Source organism: Salvelinus namaycush, chromosome 36 (genome assembly GCF_016432855.1).
Source record: "Salvelinus namaycush isolate Seneca chromosome 36, SaNama_1.0, whole genome shotgun sequence".
NCBI classification, from domain to species: Eukaryota; Metazoa; Chordata; class Actinopteri; order Salmoniformes; family Salmonidae; genus Salvelinus; species Salvelinus namaycush.
Window position 1 is genome coordinate 20,478,825 of NC_052342.1, and position 18,221 is coordinate 20,497,045.

Below are 18,221 nucleotides of genomic sequence, written 5' to 3' on the forward strand. Positions count from 1 at the left end.
TCTTCCCAACCTTGGCTGTGGATGATGATGTCATCCAAATAGGCCGCTGCGTACTGCTGATGGGGTCGAAGTACTTTGCTCATCAGCCGCTGGAATGTGGGCGGGGCTCCGTGGAGACTGAATGGGAGCACCCGGAACTGATACAACCCGTCTCGTGTCGAAAACGCCGTCTTCTCCCGGGAGGAGGCTGCCAACGGTACCTGCCAATATCCTTTTGTCAGGTCAAGGGTGCTGATGTACCGGGCCTTTCCCAATCGGTCGATGAGCTCATCCACCCTCAGCATGGGATATGCGTCGAACAAGCTGATGTCGTTCACCCCCCGGAAATCGTTACAGAAGCGGAGGCTACCGTCCGGTTTGGGCACCAACACGATTGGGCTGCACCATGCACTGTGGGACTCTTCCACGACCCCCATCCTCAGCATAGCCTCCACTTCCTGTTTCACGGCCTTCCTTTGGGCCTCTGGAATCCGATATGGCCTCTTTCTTACCGTTTCGCCGGGCCGGGTACGGATGTGGTGTTCAATGAGGGTCGTGCGGCCTCATTGATTGTTCCAATCGACAAGCTCCCTGAGCTCTTGCTTCTGGGCCGGGTCGAGGTCCTCATTGCTCGGGACCACCATTGGTCCCGTTGGCGTCCTGGGTCCCGACCATAACACGGCCAAGGCTGTCCTCTCGTGCCACTTCTTCAACAGGTTCATGTAGTAAATCTGTAGAATTTTCCGCCTCCCCGGTTGCCGTACGCGGTAATTGACAGGTCCCATCTTCTCGATCACCTCGTATGGTCCATGCCATGATGCCAGGAACTTACTTTCGGCCGTGGGGATTAAGACCAGTACCCTATCTCCCACCTGGAATTCTCGGGGCTGGGCTCCCCGATTGTAGACCTGGGCTTGGGAGCGTTGGGCATTCTCCATATGTTCCCTCACAACGGGCCATATGGCTGTCATCCGCTCCCTCATCGTCTCCACGTGCTCTACCACACTGCGTAATGGGGTCAGTTGGGCTTCCCACACCTCCTTTGCGAGGTCTAGTAGGCCGCGTGGCCTCCTCCCGCAGAGGAGTTTGAATGGGGAAAACCTAGTGGAGGATTGGGGTACTTCTCGGATTGAGAACATTAGGTGGGGTAGTAGCTGGTTCCAGTTCTTCCCGTCCTGCTCAATGACCTTCCGCAGCATCTGTTTGAGCATTTTATTAAAGCGCTCGACGAGCCTATCCGTCTGCGGGTGAAAAACGGAGGTCCGGATCTGCTTGATCTGCAGGAGGGCACACAACTCTTTCATGAGGCGGGACATAAACGCCGTACCTTGGTCTGTCAAGATCTCATTCGGGATGCCCACCCGGCTAAAGACGTGGAACAGCTCCCGGGCGATTCCCTTGGATACCGCCACCCGTAGGGGAATGGCCTCGGGATACCTGGTGGCATAATCTACTATCACCAGGATGTACCCGGTGTCCTCGTGCTGTTTTTACCAGTAGTCCCTCTATGTCCATGGCGATGCGTTCAAAGGGCACTCCAATGATTGGTAGGGGGACCAATGGGCTTCGGAAGTGGGCTTTCGGGGGCCGTGAGTTGACACTCCGGGCAACTGCGACAGTAGACTTCCACGGCCCTCCTCATCCCGGGCCAGTGGAACCGGGCGACAATCCATTCCCGGGTCTTCTCCATGCCCAGGTGCGCCCCCAACAGGTGGGTGTGGGGTAGCTGAAGAACGGTTCCCACGTACCAACGGGGCAGCCACAATACCTCTCGAAGTTCCCCCTGTTGGCGTGACACCTGATACAAAAGGTTATTCTTGATTTGGGAATGGGGGTATCGCCAGTCACTCACCCCCGGAAGTAGCTGTCCATCCACCGCTATCACTTGGGCTGCGGCGGCTTTCAAGTTTGGATCTTCCCACTGGGCCGTCCCGAATTGTCCCCTCAGTTGGCCCCCAGCGGGGGTCTCGACTGGCCCCTCGAAATCGAGGAGGGGGAGGATGGGCTCCTCCTCCAGGGGTTCTCCAGGGGGTTCGGGTTCCGGCGCCCCCTCCGACTCCGACTCCGGTGCCGTAGACACATGCTGGTAAACCGGTTGCTTCCGGGCCGCACAGGCTATTGGTCGTCCCCGCTCTCTTCTTTGACCGGCACGTACCTTCTTCCTCACCTTGTGCCCCCATAAGGGCCGCGAACAGCGGACAATCCCGTCCCACTAGAAGAGGTACCGGCAACTCTGGCACTGCACCCACCGTCATCTGGCAGCTCCCTTGTGGCGTCACGATATTGGTCCATACGGTTGGATACTGCTTTGTGTCACCATGAACACAGGAAATGGACATCTCCCTACCCCTTTTGGTCTCCTGGTTCAGCAGGCTCGTGGTTACGAGCGTAACCATACTTCCGGAGTCCAATAGTGCTTCTGTGTCGTCTCCGTCAACCTTCACCGGGACCATGGGTGCAGTTGATTCGGGGTGCGCCCAACAGGAGGGGACATAGTTCACGGCGTGACCCACCTCGTCACCGGGGCTAGCTGATGGCATCGACTCCTCTCGAGCCGGGCAATTCCAGGCAATGTGCCCCCGGGCGCCACACTCAAAACACCTCCTTTGGTCTCCCTCTACCTGGGGTCGTCGGGAACGGGTCGGCCCTACCCCAGCCATTTCTCCACGGGTTTGCGGTCCTTTGGCCCTTCCGACTGTCGGTTCGGGGTACACCACGGTGGGGCTGTCCTTCCGTCCCCTCTGACGGGTCGCCGACTCGTCCCGGCTCCCACTCAGCAGGGCCTGCGTGTTATGATGCATCTCTACTGCTTCCAGGAGGACCTCCAAGGTCTGGGGTGCTCATAGACTCGCTGCCCTCTTCATGCCGTGGGGTAGTGCCCGTAAGAAGCGATCCAGGACCACTTTGTTGAGGATGGAGAGGGTGGATACATCGGTAAGGAGCCATGCCCTGGTGACGGGCAGTAGGTCGCTCATCTGTGCTCGGGGGGATGCGTCGGCTACGAACCTCCAGTCGTGGAACCGTTGAGCCCGATGGGCCAGGCTGTACCCGTAGCGGCTGAGTATCTCCCGTTTGAGTCCATCGTAATTAGCCGCCTGCTCGTCATTCAGGTCCCAATACGCCTTTTGGGCATTCCCTAAGAGGAACGGGGCCAGCAGACTGGCCCACTTCGGCCTTGGCCATCCTTCCCGTAGAGCTGTCCGTTCAAACGTACAGAGGTAGGTTTCGACGTCATCGTCTTCCGTTAGTTTGAATAAAAACGGGTTGGGATGTGATTCAGGAGACGCTCCTCCTTGTAGCTTCCTGATTTCCTCAACGAGGCAGATGTTTTGTAATCGCTGTTCCTCCAGTGTTCGTTCCTGAACCGCCTGTTGTGCTTGTTGGGCCTGGACGAACTGAGCTATCAACTCGTCAATGCTGATGCTGCGTAAACGTCAACCCTGATCTGACCACGTTATCAGATTACCCGCATTCTCCACCACTTGTGGCAGACCAGGGGGTTTAGTCAAGACATTTACACAGATCAGACACAGACAGAGTATGATTAGCTCGGTTTCAAGGGTGTTTATTAAATAATAAATCAAAAGAAAAGGATAGGTCTCCCCCATGAGACCCTCTCCGGGATACCGTCTTCTGGGCTCCGGATCTTGCTGTATCCTGTCGGGCACACAAACTCAAACTCCCTCGTCTTAGCTCGGGCACCGTCTCAAACTACACGGAAGTCACCTTACTTCCCCCAGTCCTCCACTGTGTGCTGCCCTTCTGGCAGCTTTATGGGGCTTGTACAGCTGGTGAGCAATCAGCCCTTGATTACTCACCAACTCCCCAATCAGCCCCAATTAGTCCTGGGCGGAGAGCCCGTCGAGACCTGGTACATCCAGCAGATGGAGCCATCGCCTCGTGATGTATCCCCCGTCTGTCACCAGGCCTCGACAAGTCTCCCCCTGGTGGCTGACCTGCTGTACGCCACAATATAGTCTAGTGAGTGTGTATATAGGTTGTATATATAGTCTGGTGAGTGTGTATAGGGTTTGTATATATAGTCTAGTGAGTGTGTATATGGTTGTATATATAGTCTAGTGAGTGTGTATATGGTTTGTATATATAGTCTAGTGAGTGTGTATATGGTTGTATATATAGTCTAGTGAGTGTGTATATGGGTTGTATATATAGTCTAGTGAGTGTATGCAGGGTCAGTGCAATATATAGTAAGTGCAGATAGTTTGGGTACCATTATTTGACTATTTAGCAGAATCCATGGAGTTGTCCTAGTCTTACTAAAATGCACACTATTAAAGTGTATTCACTTCTGGAATAAGTGTGTGAACAACTCCCCATCTTGTAACACTTAAAGTCAAGAGTTTCAGTTCCCTTTCCTACACAATGGGGCTTGTGTGTCAGTCAAAGGAAGGGAAAGATCACGAGTTACAACAGAACACAGAGACTGTAGAAGGAAGACTAGTCTCTCTTTGTCTAGTAGTCAGAGAACCACAGTCTAGAACCAGAACCAGAGCATAGCTGGGTTGTGATGTGGACCCAAGGGGAAGACAGCAACGCTGCCGGTGAGACTAACTTTCAATTACTCAATATATATAATATTTAAGGGTTTTGTGTATTTTTTATTGAGATAGTACAGTGAACAGGAGACAGGAAAGGTAGGAGAGACTGCGAGTCAGAAGGGCAGTGGGTCGGAGTTGAACCCATGTCGACTATGGTAGCCTAGGCTGTTTAAGGACAAAACCGGCCACAATGTCTCAATATTGTTGAGAAAGCCTCAAGGACTCCGATTCTTTACCTCAGTTTTTGCCTTTCTAGCTTACCAGCAGTTTTAGTAGGTCGACCTTGTCTGTACTTGGTGGTAAATTCATTTGGTAGTATGTTGTTAGTGATGCAACCACAAGTTTATATGAATCCTGAATAAATATACAGTTGTAGTCGGAAGATTACATACACTTCGGTTGGAGTCATTAAAACTCGTTTTTCAACCACTCCACAAATTTGTTGTTAACAAACTATAGTTTTGGCAAGTTGTTTAGGACATCTACTTTGTGCATGACACAAGTAATTTTTCCAACAATTGTTTACAGACAGATCATTTCACTTATAACTCATTGTATTACAATGCCAGTGGCTCAGAAGTTTAAATACACTAAGTTGACTGTGCCTTTAAACAGCTTGCAAAATTCCAGAAAATTATGTCATGGCTTTAGAAGCTTCTGATAGGCTAATTGACATAATTTGAGTCAATCAGAGGTGTACCTGTGGATGTATTTCAAGGCCTACCTTCAAACTCAGTGGCTCTTTGCTTGACATCACGGGAAAATCAAAAGAAATCAGTCAAGACCTCAGAAAAAAATTGTAGACCTCCACAATTCTGGTTTATCCTTGGGAGCAATTTCCAAACGCCTGAAGGTACCACGTTCATCTGTACAAACAATAGTATGCAAGTATAAACACCATGGGACCACGCAGCCGTCATACAGCTCAGGAAGGAGACGCGTACTGTCTCTTAGAGATGAACGTACTTTGGTGCGAAAAGTGCAAATCAATCCCAGAACAACAGCAAAGGACCTTGTGAAGATGCTGGACCGCTGTTATGTTCGGAGGAAAAAGGGGGAGGCTTGCAAGCTGAAGAACACCATCCCAACCGTGAAGCACGGGGGTGGCAACATCATGTTGTGGGGGTGCTTTTCTGCAGGAGGGACTGGTGCACTTCACAAAATAGATGGCATCGTGAGGAAGGAAAATTATGTGGATATATTGAAGCAACATCTCAAGACATCAGTCAGGAAGTTAAAGCTTGGTCGCAAATGGGGTCTTCCAAATGGACAATGACCCCAAGCATACTTCCAAAGTTGTGGCAAATGGCTTAAGGACAACAAAGTCAAGGTATTGGAGTGGCCATCACAAAGCCCTGACCTCAATCCTATAGAAAATTTGTGGGCAGAACTGAAAACCCGTATGCGAGCAAGGAGGCCTATGAACCTGACTCAGTTACACCAGCTCTGTCAGGAGGAATGGGCCAAAATTAACCCAACTTATTGTGGGAAGCCTGTGGAAGGCTACCTGAAACATTTGACCCAAGTAAAACAATTTAAAGGCAATCCTAACAAATACTAATTGAGTGTATGTAAACTTCTGACCCACTGGGAATGTTATGAAAGAAATAAAAGCTGAAATAAATAATTCTCTGTACTATTATCGGACAATTCCTATTCTTAAAATAAAGTGGTGATCCTAACTGACTTAAGACAGGGAATTTTTACTAGGATTAAATGTCAGGAATTGTGTTTAAATGTATTTGGCTAAGGTGTATGTAAACTTCCGACTTCAACTGTATGCATTTTTACTGTATGTGTGTGCCTATCTGTATGTGTGTGTGCACATGTGTCTGTGTGCATATGTGCATATGTGTCTGTGTGTGTGTACTGAGTTTGAGTGTTTATGGTCTCCTACTCTTCTACATGTCCCACTCAGCTGACCCTAGAGATAGATGAGAGAGAGGGCATAGTGAATGAATAGTTTTGATTCTGGTCATTTCCATTAGGTTCTGATCACGTTGAAATAACCACACCTGTCTCTCTGCAAAAAAATGCTACCACATCCCTCAATTGTGAAATTATTTACTATGATATGAAACATTGGACGTGACTTGTACCTTATTTATTTTCCACATCCCTCCATAAAGCTGTCTTTGAGTAGAAAATGTAAAGAATCAATCCCTTGTTCATAATTCTGTGTAGTTGAGGGAATGGCACGGCTCAGATCCATATTGAAAGTGAGACTTTCCGAATCACTTCCTGTATTCTCACCTCAGAATAGCTTCCTCTTGTTGGATCACTTATAGATTACCACAGTATGAGTAATAATACCCATAAAACCTAGTGGACAAACAGAGAAATGGTCCCACTAATTTTTCCACCATTCATTTTCCCATATGGGATTTTAGAAACACTTAAAATAAGGGCTGTAACATAGTGTGACATTTTCATAACCATGTAAATCTCTCTAGGACAAGGTGACTTTTATCAATATTATCGCCTGTATTTACTCCCCAAAAATGAAATGTAATTAGCTGCTAATATGGATACCATAAAGAACTACAAATGCCATGATGATCTGGACGAGACTGCCAAATCGAGGAAAATGTAATAATATCTGGATTGAGTATCTAATATTAGCTTAATGTATTATTTAATAAATTTGCAACATTTCTTTAAAAAAATGACAATTCGTTTAACTGTCTTGTGCAAGTTTTCACTTGACACAAAGGTGTCAGCTAGAGATTACATGCAGGAGCTTGCAGGGATTTGTAGTCTTGCATGATGTCTACTTTGATGCTAATTAGCATTTTAGAATCTGAGAGTAAATAGAGCTGAATATTTTGATAAAAGTCACCTTGTCTGAGAGAAATTTACATGGTTACCAAAATGTCACGCCAGGGTAAGCCTTCACAAAACACAGCCCTTATTGTAAGTGTTCCTAAAATTAATGGTGGAAAAATAAGTGTAACCATTTCCCTGTTTGACCGCTAGGTTTTATGGGTATTATGACACCTCCACTGTGGGGCTCTATAGGATTAGGAAAACCTGACTCGTTAGGATTTGGTGCCATGTTCACGTCATGTCGGAAACTCAGAAATGTTCGACTTGCTTACTCGTTGTAGAAAGATGATACCCGAGTTTCCCACTTGGGAAGTATCAGAATCAACCAATAGGAAGCTCTATGCAAATCATTTATGTTCATTTGAACTCAGAGGTCCTGATTTTCCGACATGACGTGAACGCTGCATTAATGTCTTTCTTCCTCATTTATTAACCACTTATTTGTGATTAATATTGGGAAGAAGAGCCATAAGTTGCAATAACTGTACATTTTGATAAATGAAAGTATTTTGTTATATTTTCACAGCCTCTGGTGGAGAAAGCAGCTGCTCCTCTGAAGATGAAGGAGACATTCAGGTATATTTAGTAACATCTGTGAGACTCTATGGTTTCTCTGTTGGATAGAGACAAATCGTCCCATGTTAAATCCATGGACGTAGCTTAAGACTTGTATATTTAGCTCTTATATACCGGTAGCCTAAACAGATGATGAGAGAGTATGTCAGAGACTAGTCTGTGTGTATATGTGTATATTTGTTTGGTCTGTCCTGTAGTGTGAGATTCTGGAGAAGCAGAGGGATGAAGCCAATCAGAAGCTATCTGAGATGGAGGAAGGTGAGCTGCACCAATCAATATCCATATAGTGTATGCGGAAACTATTCAGACCCTTTCATTTCTCCACATTTTGTTACGCTACAGCCTTATTCTAAAATGGATTAAATGAATGTTTTTCTTCATCAATCTACACACAATAACCCATAACGACAAAGCAAAAACAGATTATTAGGAATTTTAGCAAATGTATTAAAAATTAAAAACAGAAATACATTTTTTACATAAGTTTTCAGGTCCTTTGCTATGAGACTCGAAATTGAGCTCAGTTGCATCTGGTTCTATTGATCATCCTTGAGATGTTTCTACAACTTCATTGGAGTCCACCTCTGGTAAATTCAATTGATTGGACATGATTTGGAAAGGCACACACCTGTCTATGTAAGGTCTCACAATTGTCAGAGCATAAACCAAGCCATGAGGTCGAAGAATTGTCCGTAGAGGTCCGAGACAGTATTGTGTCGAGGCACAGATCTGGGGAAGTGTACAAAAAAATGTCTGCAGCATTGAAGGTCCCCAAGCACATTGGCCTACATTATTCTTAAGTGGAAGAAGTTTAGAACCACTAAGACTCTTCCTAGAGCTGGCCGCCCGGCCAAACTGAGCAATCGGGGGAGAAGGGCCTTGGTCATTAAGGTGACCAAGATCCCAATGGTCAGAGCTCCAGAGTTCCTCTGTGGAGATGGGAGAACCTTCCAGAAAGACAACCATCTCTGCAGCACTCCACCAATCAGGCCTTTATGGTAAAGTGGCCAGACGGAAGCCACTCCTCAGTAAAAGGCACACGACAGCCCACTTGGAGTTTGCCAAAAGGCACCTAAAGCACTCTCAGACCATGAGAAACAAGATTCTCTGGTCTGATGAAACCAAGATTAAACTATTTGGCCTGAATGCCAAGCGCCACGTCTGTAGGAAACCTGGCACCATCCCTACGGTGATGCATCGTGGTGGCAGCATCATGCTAGTCAGGATCGAGGGAAAGATGAACGGAGCAAAGTACAAAAAGAAAAGAAATCCTTGATGAACACCTGCTCCAGAGCGCTCAGGAACTCAGACTGGGGTGAAGGTTCACCTTCTAACAGGACAACAACCCTAAGCACACAACCAAGACAACGCAGGAGTGGCTTCGGGACAAGTCTCTGAATGTCCTTCAGTGGCCCAGCCAGCGCCCCGACTTGAACCTGATCGAACATCTCTGGAGAGACCTGAAAATAGCTGTGCAGCGACGCTCCCCATCCAACCTGACAGAGCTTGAGAGGATCTGCAGAGAAGAATGGGAGAAACTCCCCAAATACAGGTGTACCAAGCATGTAGTGTCATACCCAAGAAGAATCGAGGCTGTAATCGCTGCCAAAGGTGCTTCAACAAAGTACTGAGTAAAGTGTCTGAATACTTATGTAAATGTGATATTTCAGTTTTTTTATACATTTGCAAGAATGTCTAAAATAGTTTTTGCTTCGTTATTGTGTAGATTGATGAGGGAAAAAAACTTTCATCCATTTTAGAATAAGGCCGTAATGTAACAAAACGTGGAAAAAGTCAAGGGGTCTGAATACATTCCGAATGCACTGTATATTTGTGACAAAGTAGTGTAGCTTTCATGACATATGTAAGCAGGAGTCTATATATTCTCTGTCTCACCCCACTATCTATTTCTCTTTCCCCGTCTTTCTCTTCCCTATATCTCGTCTCTCCTCAGTGTCCTCTCAGCTGTTGAAGGAGATGGAAGTTCTGGAGATGCAGTTCCAGGTTGAACGCTCCTGCAGGGAGAGTGCAGAGGCCCTGGCTGTCAAGGTGGGGTGCTTTATGGGTACTGTAGTTCAACTCCATTGAGTGTCTCAGTTACGTCATTGACTTAACAAGTCCGTGTTCCACTTGGGTGTGTAGGTTTTGTGCCAGCCCAGTAGTAACAAACACATCACCTAATCAAATCGAGTCATTATTGGGCTGGAACAAAAGCCTGCATACCCTGTGGAACACTGAAACAATGCTCTAAACAGATCTCTTCTCCTTGAACACAAAGGTGACCAAAGACAACAAGGTTCTGAAGAGGAGGAGCCAGGCTCTGCTGCCATTCATCCCAGAGCTTCCTGAAAACCTGGAGGCTGACCTTGGGGTCGATCCCGACCCTGATGGGGACAGCGGGGAGGATGCCGTGCTGCAAGGACAGGCCCAGATAAGAGGTACAGAGACTTACACAATAACCACACGGAACTCATACGGTATCCTTTATGAACATGAGTGACAGATAAAAGTTATAGAATTGAGATTTGAGAGGATTGTTTTTGTACTTTTACTCGACCGATCGGGAAAATGTTATTAAGATACCTGCTCATCTTCCTGTCTCTCTCCTTCCCTCTCTTTCATCTCTCCTTTTGTTCCATCCTTCCCCCCCGTCCTGGCCAGAACTGCAGGCCTCGGTGGACCAGCTGCTGGGGGAGAAGCTGCGGCTGTGTGAGCAGGTGGAGGCCCTGAGGGCAGAGCAGAACCAGCTCAAAGAACAGGTATCTAGCACTGACGGACAGACTCTAGACGTGTGTGTACTGCGTTTGAGTATTTATGGTCTCCTACTCTTCTACGTGTCCTATTCAGCTGGCCTTAGAGATTGATGAGAGAGAGGCCATACTGAAGAAACTGTCCAAACAGAACAAGACCATGAATAAGATGAAGAGAGGCGAGACCCCACTCTGACACATATCAAGTGTTCCTCATAATATACACTCTATTCACCTCATACCAAAGTCATATTCAATGTTTTACATGTGTGTGTGCATGTCCACAGTGTCCCAGCTTGTGACAGAGGAGTTCACAGAGGTTAGTCAGAAACTGGAGCTGGAGCAGGGCCTCAGACAGCACGCAGAAGTCTTCGCCCACCAGGTACACAACGCTGTGTGTGTTTGTGTGTATATGCATGCGTTCGTAGGTGTGTACATACAGTATGTGTGTGTTTATGTTTCTGAAAGTGTGTGTGTGTGTGTGTGTGTGTGTGTGTGTGTGTGTGTGTGTGTGTGTGTGTGTGTGTGTGTGTGTGTGTGTGTGTGTGTGTGTGCATGCATGCATTCGTCGGTGTGTACATGTGTGTGTTTATGTTTCTGAAAGTGTGTGTGCTGCTCAAAGTAGAGGAGAGGTTGACTGCATCACTACATGTCTTTGTGAGAGGTATTGACAAGTTGTAAGCACTGAGCTGTCTGTCCAAACAACTAGCACACAGCTCATACCCCACAAGACTTCTTCACAGTCCCCAAGTCCAGAACACAGGCTAGGAGACGCACAGTACTATATAGAGCCATGACTACATGGAACTCTATTCCACATCAAGTAACTCAGTCAAGCAGTCAAATCGGGAAAAAAACAGATACAGCTACACCTTAAAGAACAACGTGGACTGTGAATAGACGCACACGTACTCTACACACAGGTACATTGTAATATTGTTGTATGGTGGTATTATACATGTTGTATTGTATATAGATTTGTAGTGGCATAATAATGCTATATGATGTACATTTTGTGTGTGCGTAATGTAAGTGCCTTAATGTGTTTGGACCCCAAGAAGAGTAGCTGCTGCCTTGGTAACAGCTAATGGGGACCCCTAATAAATACAAATACACAATTCCTAGGTGGCAGGGAAGGGTATTCACCCCTCTCTCTAGGTCGTAACACAAGGAGACAAGGAGCAGCAGTGGCTTCGACCAGGGCCCTGGGGCAGTTCTAGTGAATGGAGGAGTATTGGACAGGAGGGGGGGTGGTACTTCTTCACTTCCTCATTCAGACAGGGGCCATATTGTGGGACAGGAGAGGGTTGGGGAGAGAGGGGATCCCCATTCATTCTGCATTCATACCAAGAGGACAAATCGGGCAGTGAAATACAAAGAGGCGTGAGAAGGGAGGGACGGGCAGGCTGATGATCACTTTGTAAAAGGAGAAATGCACACACTCACACACAGCTCCCGATTTCCCAGCTGGTCATGTTGTAACAAAGGTGGCGGTAGAAAATTAGCGTCTCAGAGGACAACAAAAGTAGCCTCCCCTCTCAGAGCCCCCTCTGCTTCATAATTAGCACCCATCACGGCGGCAGTTTGAGAATGGGGACTATAGCTTTAAACACATCCCCATCTTTAGCTTGACACTTTACATTGAATACGGTCAATTGTCGCCTTTGTGTGCACTGTTCGCTATTTACCAGATGGGCACATAATGGGACGCCTCGCATGGGTCCTTACCTGTGAAAAGGACCCCTACTGTTCTGACACAACCACACAACTCAGCCTCCTTTACTCTCAATGCTCTGCAAAGGCTCCTCTGTTTGATGCTGCTCCTGTGTGTGTGTGTACGTGTTGTGTGGACACCAGCAGCCCTTGGCTTGTCAAACATTAGCGTTTCCTAATTGATGCCCTGGCTGTGTGAAAATGCCTTGTGCTATGGGGACTTTAGAGTGCTTACACCAGGGTAATTTGGACTAAATGTAATGATGTGTAGCCTAACACACAGATGGCTGCTTTCACTACACCCTCGCTGTGTTTGAACTTATGGAAGCCAGAAGTGAAAGTGACTCACTGACTTTTCAGTTCCTAAACTCTCTTCCTGACTGTGACCCTTTTGTTAAAGCTAGTTTCACTATATATGTGACCATTCCCAGCTCTATATTACAGGTTTATAGAGATTCTCATGCATGAGCCTCCACACATTCAATGCATTTATGATAGTCACTGAAGTTATCAAATAGATTTGCTCCATTATCAGCAATGGATGAATAGCTTTTTTAAGGGGAGCTTACCATAACTGTTGTATAATATCAATTATAAACCAGTTGGTTTGAGCCTTGAATGCTGATTGGCTAAAATGGTGGTATATCAGACCGTATACCATGGGTATGAAAAACCATTTATTTTTACTCTTCTAATTATGTTGTTCCGATATTATTGATTGATTGAGTGGTTGATGGATTGATGTATTAATTTGTGGATTGATTGATTGACTGACTGGCAGGTGTTGGTGAAGCAGAAGCAAACCCAGAGACAGAGCATGGTGCAGCAGCAGAGTTCAGAGACAAGTATGCAGCTCCAACAGGCTCTGGAACAGGTGGCCCACATCAACAGTACCTTACAGGACATACAGCTCTACTACCAAAACCAGGTAGGGAGGGGGAGGTGTGTGTGTGTGTGTGTGTGTGTGTGTGTGTGTGTGTGTGTGTGTGTGTGTGTGTGTGTGTGTGTGTGTGTGTGTGTGTGTGTGTGTGTGTGTGTGTGTGTGTGTGTGTGTGTGTGTGTGTGAGAGAGTGACAAACAGAGAGAGAGTGAGTAAGAGAATAGTCGTCTCTCCCTAATAGACGGGTTAGTTGACAACGTTCTGAAAACAATGAGCGCGCGCGTCTATGGGGCAGAAGTCAGTGTGTTGTGATTCTGGATGGTCAAATAGTTAGCAACAATGATAAGAAGCTACCATGTAGGGAATCGTTTCAGCTCGTTGTATCTTGTTATTGATACAATTTTGTTTTGAGCTGTTTTGACTTTGTCACGTCTATGCTAATATGGCTAGAATTTGCTAGCTAGCTAACCAATAACTGTAACAATGTATTTGAGAGACAACAAGTGCTCATTGTGCCAATGTATTTATGTTTTCAATAAATATGCTGGCCCATGTTGACTCTAATGCTTCCCACGGCTGTGTCAAGTTGGGTGGATGTGTTTGGGTGGTGGACCATTCTTGATACACACGGGAAACTGTTGAGTGCGAGAAATCCAGTGTGTCAGTTCTTGATACAAACTGGTGCGCCTGGTACCTACTACCATACCCCGTTCAAAAGGCACTTCAATCTTTTGTCTTGCCCACCTGAATGGCCCACATACACAATCCATGTCTGAAGGCTTAAAAATCCTTTAAACAGTCTCCTCCCCTGATTGACGTGGATTTAACAAGTGACATCAATAAGGGATCATAGCTTTCGCCTGGTCGGTCTTTATCATGGAAAGAGCAGGTGTTTTTAATGTTTTGTACACTCAGCTAACCCCACTTGGTTTGCTCCACGGCTGCGCATGCATCGGTTTTGTTGCTAAACAACCCGCCCGTCTAGAAGTTCGATTTAAATGTGGAAGTCTAATTTCGAGCGTATATTATGTCTCTCCTGTCTATTTATCCATATCTGTGTATATGACTATCACAGGTGAAGCAGACCCAGTGTGCTCTGGAGGAGAGCAGTGTTCTGTCTGAGCTGCAGATTGTCAGAGGCCAGCTGGAGAGCAGTGAGAAGGAGAGGAGGACCATGGAGACCCAGCTAAGGGAGGCGCAGATCACTGCCGCCCACCTCCAGGGAGAAGGTAGCTATCACATCTGCGATTTAATGGCTGCGTTTACACAGACAGTGTCACGGTAGTCGTAATATTCCTCCTCCTCCTCGGACGAGGAGAGGAGAGAGGGATCGGAAGACCAATGTGCAGCGAGGTATGTAGACATCATGAATTTATTAGACAAGACGAACACTGAACCGAACTATACTTGATAAATACAAAATAACAAACAGACAACGTAGACTGACCTGAACATGCAAACTACATAAAATGAAGAACGCACGAACAGGAAAGAACGAACGAACGAATGAGACGAGACAGTACCGTGTGGTGCAATAAACACAGACACAGCGACAATCACCCACAAACAAACAGTGAGAACAGCCTACCTTAAATATGGTTCTCAATCAGAGGAACGTCAAACACCTGCCTCTAATTGAGAACCATATCAGGCACATTAAACCCAACATAGAAACACAACACATAGAATGCCCACCCAGCTCACGTCCTGACCAACAAAACAAAGGATTAACACAATAACTAGGGTCAGAACGTGACAGACAGCCCAATTCTGATCTGTCAAAAGACCAATTGGTGGAACAATTCTGAGAATTGGACTGCCTGTGTAAACGCAGCCTTACATATATATTTTGGGCTAAAATCTTAAGTCTAGATAATACGTGCTCATAATGATCATAGTACCCTGATGTAAAATCAGTATAAATAATAATTTACTATTTAATTGTTCTCTCTGGAGTTGAATATTTCTTTGCCCTATTTTCACTCTTCAAACAAATGCTGTTTTTAAAATAATAAAATATGACACACTGTTGTGGTTGGTGGTACTTTGTCTTCCTTTTAGTGAAACATCTCCAGGATAGGCTGAAAGACACAGAGAAAGACCAGGTTTCCAAAGCTGACCAACCAGTGGAGGACAACTCAACCACTGCTCCTCCTCCTCCTCCTCCTCCTCCTCCTCCTCCTCCTCCTCCCCCTCCCCTGCCCCCAACTCCCCCCAGCACTGTTGTTGAGTAGGTTCTATACTATATCATTCTCTATTCAAATATAAATACATGACTACATAATCACTATATTAGCGGTATCCATAATCACTATATTACCAGTTAGAGATAGAGGTATCCTATTCCAAACAATTTAAACTTATTGGCAACTTTACTTTGTTAAATAAAAGTGATGGTGGTACCCAGAGGTAAGGCAGAATCTGGTAAATGTTAGTGAAAACTCCTTCTGTTCTACTTCCTGTTATTCCGGTCTAGTCAACTTGTCGTCCTGCGCAACAAGAGGAAGGAGTCAGTCAACAACACTGATAAGAATAGTGAGTGTTCTTACCGTGGTATGAATACACATGACTTACTAATTTATTATATTTATTTAACCTTTATTTATCCAGGGAATCCCAATCGAGACCAGAGTCTTTATGTCCAATGCTGCCGTGTCACTTCAATCAACAATCCAGCTTAAACAGATGAAATTATATACAGAGTAGAAATGATTACATGACTGATGCATTCTATGACTACTATTACAATATACAGACAGTATGTGCTCAGGATATTCAAGGTTTCAACGTTTAGCAGGTCAACAAACAAAGACCCTAGTTCTGATATGAAAGTTTTATATTTGAACACACTACAGCTCAGGTTGAGTCCACTCACTGTGTTGTCTCCTGTCTCCACCAGAGCCAGATCCTTCTGTGGACATGAAGACCCGAGCGGTGGATGAGATGATGGAGAGGATAAAGAAAGGCATCGTCCTGAGACCCACCCTGAGACCACAGGTAAGGCGAGCTAGTGCATGTATCAATTGATTTATCAATCAATCAGTCATGCTATCTATCTACTTGTTAGAGAGACAATTACAGTGGTCCAACATCTGACTGCTTCTCTCCTATCTCAGCCTGGATCAGAAGATGACAGTGCCTGGAGGGTGAGAATTTTCACGCCTTTCCTATTATAATAGTGTTATAAAGATTATCTAGTATTAAAATGCTAATCCTGTATTAATTTATCAAATGACAGGACCATAGGAGTGAGAAGAGAAAGTCAGCCGTGCTGGATCTAAAAGGAATGCTGGTAAGATCAATACGAAATGTCTAAAATGATGCATTTGCTGTTCTACTAGTGAGTCTATAGGTCGATGAGATTAATATTGTACTATGGAGGCTTTGAGAAGTCAAACCCTGCTTGGTTTACTGTACTTTCTATTCTTTTCATTGACATGATTGGTTTACCCTCCTCACCTATCCTGATTGGTTGACCTATCCTATCCCAGGACACCATGAAACGCCCAGGCCACAGGAGGGCGGGGTCACGGAAGAGGATAAGCCGAAACATAGGGGAGGCGGAGCTACATCTGGTGCTACTGAGGAGGAGGCGGGCCATGGGGGACGGACAGGACACCCCCGGCCCCTCCCCAACCCCCTCCCCAGCCCCTCCCATCACCAAAATCCAAGGTGCAGCATCTCCATCCTTTGTTTTGGGGAATAGGGGACAGTCAGTCAGTTTCTTTTTAAAAGTTTTGCAGGGGTCCTCTCTGGTTCTTTTGCTCACTTGGACTAAATTGATGGTATTACATTGAAAGATGGTCTGGTCTTTAATGGCGCGAACAAGAAGAGGAAGATTGAAAGAGATGATAACAAACGAGGGGCCAGGAGGACACATCATTAACCCACATAGTGATATCTTTCACTTACCTACAGTATTATTTTAGCATACTTTTAATGTACCATATGTCGTGCCCCCCAGGTCCCCAGTCGGGTGGCCCAGCAGCAGGTGCCCTTCTCTTCACAGGAGATCGTGGCAGCACCCCCGTGCTCAGGAGGCTCCAGCAGAACAGAGAGAAGAGGAACTCTCGTATCAGAGCATCAGAACTGATCATCTGCCAGGAGGAGATCTGAGACTTGGGAAAGGGATGATTAGTGTTAGGATACTGTCCCACAGTGTTTCCCAAACCTCTCCTGGAGTACCCCCAGCCAGTCAACTGATTCGATGTATTCCAAGCACAGCTGACGTAAATGTCATCTTACCTTTAATCATCAAACCCCTCATTAGTTAAATCAGCTGGTTAGTTTTGGAATACATCAAATGTGTGGACTGGCTAGGGGTACTGAAGGAGAGGTTTTGGGAACACTGTTGTAACACAATCATATTGATGCACTGTATATTTTAATGTATAGATTTATATGGTTAGTGCTGAGCGATTAGGGCTTTTTGAGGTCAGTTTGGTTTCTAAAAAAATAATCACATTTTCAATTTCGGTTTAGCATTAAAACATTTTTTTTTACAATAAATGAAAATTGTTGGTTGAATGCTGTAACAAAACAGAATAAATCAAATGATGGTAGTAACGTCCCATTACTATCACTTATAAGGCTCTAATCTCATTTATTCACATTACTTTAAATTAAAAATGTGTTATGTTTATTACATACTCGTTTTCAGTATGAGTGGCTTTGCTTTTATGGGATCAAAGGATCCAAGGATTAACACAGTGGACTACATACACCGAGTGTACAAAACATTAGGAATACCTTCCAATAATGGGGTAACAGTTCAAGATTAACATATGGCATTAATTGGCATTGCTTCTGACTCATTCCAATTAATTCTGTAGCCTGACAAACTAGAATATGATGCAATACAATTAAATAATCGTTTTTTCCTCCTCCATGGACAACCCTAATTTCTGGATCTGTTCTTATCACTGTCACAAGAGGCTC

At 45.6% G+C, this 18,221-nt stretch overlaps 1 protein-coding gene across 1 annotated transcript; it reads left to right on the top strand.

Annotated features, from left to right (window-relative positions):
- The first annotated feature begins 4,437 nt into the window (after window positions 1-4,437).
- On the top strand, window positions 4,438-17,848 carry LOC120030469 (shootin-1-like). The gene is made up of 17 exons (XM_038975885.1): window positions 4,438-4,541; window positions 7,891-7,940; window positions 8,138-8,198; window positions 9,895-9,989; window positions 10,219-10,378; window positions 10,602-10,699; window positions 10,788-10,869; window positions 10,978-11,072; window positions 13,185-13,331; window positions 14,359-14,512; window positions 15,345-15,513; window positions 15,760-15,818; window positions 16,183-16,280; window positions 16,400-16,429; window positions 16,522-16,575; window positions 16,775-16,955; window positions 17,248-17,848. Exons 1-17 carry the CDS (start codon window positions 4,508-4,510, stop codon window positions 17,397-17,399), a joined length of 1,719 nt encoding a protein of 572 aa, XP_038831813.1. The 5' UTR covers window positions 4,438-4,507; the 3' UTR covers window positions 17,400-17,848.
- Window positions 17,849-18,221: the final 373 nt, after the last annotated feature.

What these genes read in the sequence shown, in the direction of transcription:
- LOC120030469 (XM_038975885.1), top strand. Translation starts at nt 4,508, where the DNA reads ATGTGGACCCAAGGGGAAGACAGCAACGCTGCCG. An exon ending in GACCCACCCTGAGACCACAG is followed by an intron (nt 16,281 to 16,399) that starts GTAAGGCGAGCT and finishes CTCCTATCTCAG; the next exon opens with CCTGGATCAGAAGATGACAG. An exon ending in AAGATGACAGTGCCTGGAGG is followed by an intron (nt 16,430 to 16,521) that starts GTGAGAATTTTC and finishes ATCAAATGACAG; the next exon opens with GACCATAGGAGTGAGAAGAG.